The following is a 9,092-nucleotide window of genomic DNA, read 5'->3' on the forward strand; positions in this document are numbered from 1 at the left end:
GGTGGGTTTCCGCGCTCAGCCCGGTGCTGGGCCCGGAGACTGCGAGAGCCGCTGCGCTCCTGCCCCGGGGCGCAGTCCCCAGTCTCTGTGGCGGGTCCTCTCCCGGGAGCTCCCTAGTCTGGAGCTTGGGGCGCGGCGGGGCGGGGCGGGGCGGGGCGTGGATGGGTGGCGCGCCTGCGCGGCAGGGCGGTGGGCGAGGCCAGCCCTGAGGCCCCGCCCCGGCCCCGCCTCTGCCCAGAAGGAGCAGGTGGCCCCATGTAGGGGCCTCGGGAGCCTGAGGTCCTGCCCACTCGGCTCCTCCGGGTGGGCAAGGACAGCTGGGGCTGGCATCCGGGGTCGGGGTCAGGGGTGTGAGGCCCATGACCACACCCAAGGGGTAGGGGCAGCAAGCTCAGAGCTGGGAAAGGCCTGCCCATCCACCTCTCCTAAATTTTCTACCTTGAGGGGAAGAGGCTCTCTCCCGGGGGAAGGGTCCAGTGTCATCCCAGGGGTCAGGGGCTTGGGGCAGGCTGGGGTCTGGCTGCATGAGAGTCCGGAATGAGCAACGCCCCCCAGTCACCCTAAGGACTGCACCGCGGGGGTGGGGGCATTGGGCACCAGCCCTGTGCCGAGTGCTTGTGGCCTGGGCTGCCTCCTTCCCTGCTGGACCTGTGAAAAGCCGCCTGGAGCCTCCCCTGTACGCACTGGGGTGGGGGTGGTTAACAGGCTGGAGGAGGGGAGCTGGCATGCTCTCCTCATATCACAGGAGGGGCCCAGCTGGGTGAAGGTACCCACCCTCTGCAGCTGGGGCCCCAGCGCAGTGGTCCCAGAACTGGGCCAAGCAGGTGGCTGGAACAGGGCGTTCATGGGCAGGTGTGATGGGGGTCAGCAGGTGAGAGGAGTGCTCAGGCTCCTGGACCCCCGGGTGACCTCATAGGAAGGTCTGCTTCCAGGCCAGGGGCACCGGGCAGAACTGTGCCCCAACCTGGACCTGCACCAGCTTGGGCCCCATTCAGCACCGAGCCCACCTGGACACATGAGAGGCCCCCGACTCGTGGGGGCCTTGGCCTTCTTAGAGGTGGTGCTGCCAGGACTGTGGGTGTGGCCGTAGCCTGCCACGCCCCACCACACCCCTGCTCAGGTCTTCCCAGGGTTTGGGGGCGGGGGCACTGCACAGTGTCGGAGGAGGGGCGAGCAGACCTCAGGGGCCTGAGGGTCATGCGCCACCAGCCCCTGCCGCACAGCCCCCCCAGGGAAAGCGTCTCCGTGGTCTTGGGCCAGCACTTCTTCAACCGCACGACGGACGTGACACAGACGTTTGGCATCGAGAAGTACATCCCGTACCCGCTGTACTCGGTGTTCAACCCCAGTGACCACGACCTCGGTGAGGCTCCGCCCGAGGCTGTGTGCTGGGAGCGGGCGCCAGGCAGGCCTGGGGGAGTCCTCAGCTTCTCCCGGGAGGGATGGGAGAGACGGGGGCTGGGGGAGGGCGGAGGGAGGGAGAAGGTGAGAGGGGGAAGGTTGCCTGCAGTCCCCCTCCGGGGCCTCCCAGGACACAGTCCCCACGGCCCAGCGGGCGGCACCCCGTGTGACTCCGGGGCCACCTTCGGCTGTCACGGGCCCCCGCGTGGCAGGCTGACCTCCGACCTCTCTCCTGCCCAGTCCTGATCCGGCTGGAGAAGAAAGGGGAGCGCTGTGCCGTCCGCTCCCAGTTCGTCCAGCCCATCTGTCTGCCCGAGCCTGGCAGCTCCTTCCCCCCGGGACACAAGTGCCAGATAGCAGGCTGGGGCCACCAGGATGAGAGTGAGTGCGGGCAGGGGGCCAGGGTCGTGCCCCCAGGAGCGGTGGCCCGACCCAGCCTGAGCACCCCCGCCCCCGTGTCGGCCCGCAGACGTGAGCGGCTACTCCCCCTCGCTGCGGGAGGCGTTGGTGCCATTGGTCGCAGACCACAAGTGCAGCAGCCCTGAGGTGTATGGGGCCGACATCAGCCCGAACATGCTGTGTGCCGGCTACTTCGACTGCAGGTCGGACGCCTGCCAGGTTAGCCTGGACAGCCCACCGCCCCAGAGCCTGGAGCTGAAAGCGGCCAGACCAGCGGGGCCAGCCAGGAAGTGGGGCCAGAGGCCCACCTCCCAGTCGGTGGCCACCCCCAGGGTGGGTTCTCGTCCCTGCCAGATCCCAAAGCCTGGGCACATCAAACTGAGGGCAGGACTGTCCACGTGACACCAAAGGCCAAAGCCCATCTCACCCTGCCTTCTCCCGAGTGGGCTCAGTTGGTCTGCCGATCCCAATAGCCCGGTTTCAAGGCTGCTCGGGGGGCTGCGCCTCAGGGCTGAGATGGGGAAACTGCTTTACTCCCCAGTTCACAGGTGGGGAGACACGCCGAGAGGGGTCTGCACGCTTTTCCTGGGTCACCCACCCGAGAAGTGGCAAAGGGTGCGGGGGCTCGCCCCTGGACCACGTGGTCCAGCAAACGCCTTGTGGAAGGTCAAGGATGGCTTCTCGGAGGAGGGGGCACTTGCACCTGTCCTGAGGGGTGAATAGCAGTTTGCCAGGAGGTGAAGAGGGCGTTTCCAGCAGGGTGCCAGCTGGTGGGTGGGTGGAGAGCCAGACTGAGGAGGGCACTGCTAGCTGTGGAGGTGAGAGGGAGGCAGGGCAGGGCCTGCGGAACGGCGGCCCGGGAGCCGGAGGCCTCACCACCTCTGGGGCTGGGGGAGAGTGAGCAGGACCACTCCCTTGCTCGGGGTGCCTGTGTCGCCCGCCCCCACCCCAGGCTGCTGGGGGTCCACCTTGAGAATCTGCGTCCCAGGGCCGCTCCGGACCCCTGTGGAGGCACTTTCAGGGTCGGTGTGCCGGAGGCTGCGGTGAAGGGTGGTGGGCGGTTTCCAGGCGGGTCTCAGGCCCTAATGGGCCGCTCTGCACAGGGGGACTCCGGCGGGCCACTGGCCTGCGAGAAGAACGGCGTGGCCTACCTGTACGGCATCATCAGCTGGGGCGACGGCTGCGGGCGGCTCAACAAGCCTGGCGTCTACACCCGCGTGGCCAACTATGTGGATTGGATCAACGACCGGATTCGCCCCCACAAGCGGCCCGCGAGTCCCTCCTGAGCCCCCTCTGCCCCGGGGCCTTGTGTCCTGGTGTTCCCTCCTTGCTGCCAATAAAGATGTTTCCAAGACCCCGCCCACACTGCCGGCCCCTCTGCCTAAGCCCCCCAGCCCTGCCTTCCCTCCCAGGCCATGACCCCCCCACCCAGCTTTGTGGATGATGTGCCCTCGGGGCTGGGGGGCCCCCCGAGCCAGCACCCCAGCTGCCCTTCCACAGTGGAGAAGGGAGTCTGTGACCCCACCAGGAGGGGTCTGGCCCCACGGCCTGGAGACTCGGGTCAAGAGATGCAGGTGGGAACCTCTTCCCAGCCAGACTGCTCTCAGACCCTCCTCTGCCCTGCCCTGACCCCCAAACTGCTCCAGCCACCCGGCCTCCCTGTGTTCATGAAACCAACCAGGCCCCTTGCTCACCCTGCTCCCACCGCTGCCTAGAAAGTTCTGTCCCATGCTGCCCCTCCCCCTCCACTCAGTCTTTTGACGTCCTGGGAGGCCTGGTGGTCAGGTCCTTTCCAGTCCCTCCCCGTCGTCACGCACACAGGTAGGCACAGACCCCTCGCCTCTTGGCCCCGTCTCAGTCAGGACTGTGTTCAGACCTGACCGATGGGGCTGGAGAGCTCTGCTTCCCTCCCGTAGCAGGAAGTCCGACAGTGGTCACCACAGCCCCCTTTTCAGGAGAGGACGGTTTCCCCAGGGACCCCTTCTCCAGCGGATTTTGTGTTTCGCTCTGTCTGCCCGAATAGGGTCTCGTGGCCACACCCAGCTGCTGGGGAGGCTGGGAGGGCAGGGAACAGAGTTGTCAGGATAGGATCACCAGGTAGGCGCCTGGCCCCCTGGCGAAGCCAGAGGAAGAGAGAGGGCCACAGTGGGTGTCTGCCGCCCCAGCACGTGGGTGCGGCTCAGGGCCGTCAGTGGACTGGACTCGTGGGCCACAGCCGGGCTGGCAGAGGCCGGTGCCGGCCCCCCGGCCCCCGGAAGACACAGCAGCTCCCACTGGTGGACCCGGGCCCTCTGACCGCCTGCTCTCAGCCTCCAGGAACACTGTGGGTTCAGTGCCCCCAAACCTTTGCCTGGTGTGAGCTCTCCCCGACCTTGTTCCCTGTGGGTGTGGAGTGAGGATCTGTTAAAGAGGTGACGTGGGTCTACAGATGGTCTGACGTCAAGCCAACCTTGTATTCCTGGAGCAAGCTGTGCTGAGTCAGGGAGGGAGCCAGCTACCTTCTGTGGGCTGCTCTGGACTTCCTCCCCACCTTGCGCTGTGCCCCGTCTGCTGATCCCGATGGGCTGCATCAGCGGGCTCCTGTGCCCTCGGGTGAGGGGAGCCCAGCAGGGGAGAGGGTAGCATGAGATTGGGGTGCTGGTTTCCCTGGCTCCCTCTTCTGGGGTGACCTCAGTGTTACAGGTTGGATTGTGTCCTCCCCAAGTTCATAGACTGGGGTCAGAACCCCCAGGACCGCAGAGTGTGACCTGATTTGGAAAGAGGGTCTTCAGAGAAGGGGTCACGTTAAGATGAGATCGTTGCAGTGGGCCCTGATCCAATATGACTGTGTTCCCGTAAGAAGGGAAATCGTGCTCACAGAGACACACATGGGGGGAAGGTGATGTGAAGAGATGTAAGGGGGAGACGGCCGTCCACAGGCGAGGCCGGAGGCCGGAGCAGGTCCTCACGATGGCAGGAAGGACCCAGCCCTGCCGACATCCTCATCTTGGACTTCAGGCCTCCAGGACGGTGAGACAATTCCTGTTGGTTAAAGCCCCAGTCTGTGGTGCTTTTTGGAGAAGGAAGTGGCAACTCACTCTGGTGTTCTTGCCTGAAGGATCCCAGAGACGGAGGAGCCTGGTGGGCTGCCGTCTGTGCAGTTGCACAGAGTCGGACACGACTGAAGTGACTTAGCAGCAGCAGCAGCAGCTGTGGTGCCTTGTTCTGTATCCCAGCAAAGGGTACACCTGGATCCCTCACCCGAAGGTCACACTCCTCCCAAGGTGTAGATCCCGCCGCTTCGTGGTTCAGGGACCCCCACCCTCAGGTCTCGAGGCAGTTGCACGTCTCTCTAACAGCCCAGGGCTACACAGTCGCGGTGGGCTTCCCTGGTGGCTCAGTCGGTGAGGAATCTGCCTGCTATGCAAGAGATGCGGGTTGGATCCCTGTGTCAGGAAAACCCCCTGGAGAAAGGAATGGCAACCCACTCCAGTATTCCTGCCTGGAGAATCCCATGGACAGAGGAGCCTGGCAGGCTATAGTCCATGGGATAGCAAAGAGTCAGACACAACCGAGCAACTCACACACACACACACACACACACACACACACAGTCACCACTGCTGGTGGTTCCCTCCAAAACCACACCTTTGTAAATAGACCCTCTCTGAATTGTCCTAACATGTCAGCAGCTGGAACCCTGGCCAACACGCTGACTTTGTAGCGGCTTTTTCAGAATTTGCTTTTATTTTGTTTAGGGTTTTGCATTTATGTTTCTGAGTGAGAGTGGCCTGTAATTTCCCTTTCTTATACTGTTTGAGTGACTGTCTGCAGGGCTACCCTCAGACCTCATACAGCGAGTTTAAGAGACGCTGCCCTTCTTTCCCGGTCCACTGGAGGGCTGTAGAAAGCCAGTCGTCTGTTCACTCAGAGTTTGGTGGCATCTCCTATAAGATTCCCTGGCCCAGTGTTTTCTTTCTTCTTTCTGTATTGGCTCTGCTGGGTTTTTGTTGCTTCGTGGGCTCTTCTCTAGCTGTGGTCCCCGGGCTCTAGAGCACAGGCTCCGTAGTCGTGGTTCCCCGGCTTCGTTGCTGTGTGACGTGTGGGATCTTCCCAGATCAGGGATGAAACCCATGTCTCTTGCTTTGGCAGGCGGAGCCTTTACCGCTCAGCCGCCAGGGAAGCCCCCGGTGTCTTATTTACAGGATGATGTTTAACTACTGAGTCATTTTTTTAATAGTTTGGGACTTGTTGAGAATTCTGTTTCTTCTTGAGCTAGTTTAGGAAGCTACACTTTGGTGAATTTATCTGTCTACATGTCCACATTTATTGACAGAGCATCGTTCGTGCTGTTCTCTCGGCGTCTCATCTCACATGTATTGCTAGCTATTTCCTGTCAGCACTTGGAAGGTATTCCCGTGGCTTCCGTTCCTACTGTTGAGAAACCTGCTTTAAATGGAGTCGTGGGGCGTCCCTGGCGGCCCGGCCGTTAGGACTCCGCATTTCTGATGCAGGGGCGCAGGTCCCATCCGTGGTTGTGAAAGTGAGATCATACAAGCCACGTGGCCAAAAAACAAATCGAATTGTGAATTCTGGTTCTTCTGACATCACTTCCCCTGTGATGCTCAGCGCTTGAGTGTTTGTCTCTGATGTGCTGTGGTCTCACTCAGGACGCGCAGGGGGGCCTCTCTGTCTCGTCGTGCCTGCTGTGTGCTGACCCCTGCTCGGCTTGGACGCTTGCTGGTGCCCGTGGCCATGGCAACTCAGGGTCCAGGCTCCTTCTCTGCAGAGCTTCCAGTGTCGCACAAGGCTTGGAGTCTGCCACAGACACTCTGTATCAGACTGCTCTGGCATCACAGCTCAGTTCAGTTCAGTCGCTCAGTCGTGTCCGACTCTGCGACCCCGTAGACTGAAGCTCGCCAGGCCTCCCTGTCCATCAACTCCTGGAGTTTACTCAAACTCATGTACACTGAGTCTGTGATGCCATCCAACCATCTCATCCTCTGTCGTCCCCTTCTCCTCCTGCCCTCAATCTTCCCAGCATCAGGGTCTTTTCAAATGAGTCAGCTCTTGGCATGAGGTGGCCAAAGTACTGGAGTTTCAGCTTCAGCATCAGTCCTTCCAATGAACACCCAGGGCTGATCTCCTTTAGGATGGACTGGTTGGATCTCCTTGCAGTCCGAGAGGCTCTCGAGAGTGTCACAAATGACACCCAAACTCGTGACACAGGCAGCCGTGTGCTCAGCTCACGACGCTGGGCCTGCTGGTCCCTGGCTTTGCTCACGGGGTGGTTCTCGTGGCCCGGGTTGTATGTGGGTCATCAGTGGGTCTTAGGCGGTTCTGTCCTTGGGGGCCGACTGGCTTTTGGCTGGGGTGGCAGGGTGACTGGGACACACATCTTTTGTCGTCTGGCAGGCTACCTTGGGCCCATTCACATGGTGGAGGCCGGGCTCCAAAGAAACAGTGGGTGTGAGTGTTCCCATTGCATCTCACTCGTCAAAGCCGGGGTAGACAGACACACTCCAACTCTCAGTGGAAGGAGGTTGCGTGTCAAGGGGCGTGCAGGCCAGAGACACTGTGGCGCTTTTTAATCTTACGTGCTCTCTGTACCCGTCTGCTGGGACTGCTGCAACAGAAGGCCACCGGTGGGGGAGTCACGCAGTAGACGTTGATTTTCTCCTGGTTCTGGGGGTGAAGTCAAGATCCAGTGAGGGGGGTTTCTGAGGAGACTCTTCTCCAGGCCTTCCTGCTGTGTCCTCATACGGCCTTGCCCCGTGCGCGTGCTGAGACACAGGCAGAAAGAGAGAGAGCGAGCTTCTCCCTCCACTTGAAAGGCCACAGTCCTATGGGGTCAGGGCCCCGCCCTTATGACCTCATTTGACCTTTGTTGCCTCCTTAGAGGTCCCAGCTCCAAACACAGTCACCTTGGGGCTAGGGCCTCAACAGGTGGATTAGCGGGCACGTAGGTGGGTCCATAACACCCTGTCTCACCACGTGGTGAATGAGGAGTGTGGGAGATTGCGGGGCTGGGAGGCGGTGGTCATCACTCCCGCCCGTGCTCCGCTGGCCACCACTCCTTCATGTGGCCCCACCTCCCTGGGGGGACCTGGGACCTGCAGAGGGGTGACTCAGGGAGTCACTCGGGTGGAGTCAGGTGGAGTGTTGCCACGATTGGCTGGTGCATGTTTTTCTCCAGCCTCACTGAGCACCTGGAGACACAAGACAAGGCGGCCTGTCCCCGGTCCCCGCACGCTCTCGTGTTTGTAAAACTCACGATCATTTTGAAAGACGCTCACACGCATCCTCTCATTCAGGTGAGTGCTCAGTCGCTCAGTCGCGTCTGACTCTGCCAGCCAGTGAACTGCAGCCCGCCAGGCTCCCCTGTCCATGGGATTCTCCAGGCAACAATACTGGAGTGGGTTGCCATTCCCTTCTCTGGGGGATCTTCTCGACCCAGGGATCGAACCCAGGCCTCCTGTACTGCAGGCAGATTCTTGACTGTCCGAGCCAGCAGGTCAGCCCTGTCCTTCAGGAGCTCATCATCACAACGTCAGGCTGGAAGAGGAAACAGGCCAGAGAAGTCGTGCGACAGTTAACGTTCATTGGGCTGTCGAGGGTCAGGTGCAGCGTCAGACGGCAGGTCCCGTGGCTGCAGAGCCACTGATGGGGTGACCGTGCCCTGTGGCCACAGGGTCTGGCCGTGGTGGCAGTGTCCTTGGTGGTGATGTCCAGCAGCAGCGCCCGCGGCTGTGTGATCAGCCGGCTCTGACCCGTGATGGCGGTGGGCTTCTTGGAAGGCAGCAGCCGTGGCCCGTGGCTTTGGAGTCTGCCCGGGCAGTGGTGCAGAGCTGCAGTGGCGTCAGGTCTCTGGAGCGTGGCTGTGCCCCCGGCCTCCTGCAGGTCCTGCTGATCCCCGCCTGCCCTGGGTTCCACCTGAGGCCTAACGATCTTCCCACAGATTCCTTCCCGCTTCAGTGACCAGAGTCGGCTTCTGCCCCTTGCCACCAGCGACTCTGGCTGCCACGGCTGAGGGAACTGTCTGAGTCTGCTTAGGCAGCTATGACAGAAATACTGTAGACTGCGAGGCTGAAACGACAGATGCGGTTCTTAACAGTTGCTGAGGCCGGAAGTCAGAGATCAGGGTGCCAGCCTGGTTGGGGTCTGGGGTGGGGGCCCTCTTCCGGGCGTGCAGATGGCTGCCTCTGGCTGTGTCCTCAGAGTGGGTACGGAGAAAGATCACGTCTTCTTACGAGGATGCTAATCCAGTCCTGGGGATCCACCCTCATGACCTTATCACCCCCCAAACCCTACTT

The 9,092-nt window shown here is 61.7% G+C and overlaps 1 protein-coding gene across 1 annotated transcript in view; it reads left to right on the forward strand.

Annotated features, from left to right (window-relative positions):
- Positions 1-3,162, forward strand: part of HGFAC (HGF activator) — an 8,103-nt gene extending 4,941 nt beyond the window's left edge. Inside the window, exons 12-15 of the mRNA XM_010848125.1 lie at positions 1,222-1,363; positions 1,642-1,782; positions 1,871-2,019; positions 2,904-3,162. Of these exons, the coding sequence (XP_010846427.1) occupies positions 1,222-1,363; positions 1,642-1,782; positions 1,871-2,019; positions 2,904-3,086 (615 nt within the window). The 3' untranslated portion in view covers positions 3,087-3,162. The remainder of the gene's footprint in view (positions 1-1,221; positions 1,364-1,641; positions 1,783-1,870; positions 2,020-2,903) is intronic.
- The last annotated feature ends 5,930 nt before the right edge of the window (positions 3,163-9,092 follow it).

The sequence above is a fragment of the Bison bison genome, unplaced genomic scaffold, assembly GCF_000754665.1.
Source record: "Bison bison bison isolate TAMUID 2011002044 unplaced genomic scaffold, Bison_UMD1.0 scf7180017849866, whole genome shotgun sequence".
In the NCBI taxonomy this organism is placed as follows: Eukaryota; Metazoa; Chordata; class Mammalia; order Artiodactyla; family Bovidae; genus Bison; species Bison bison.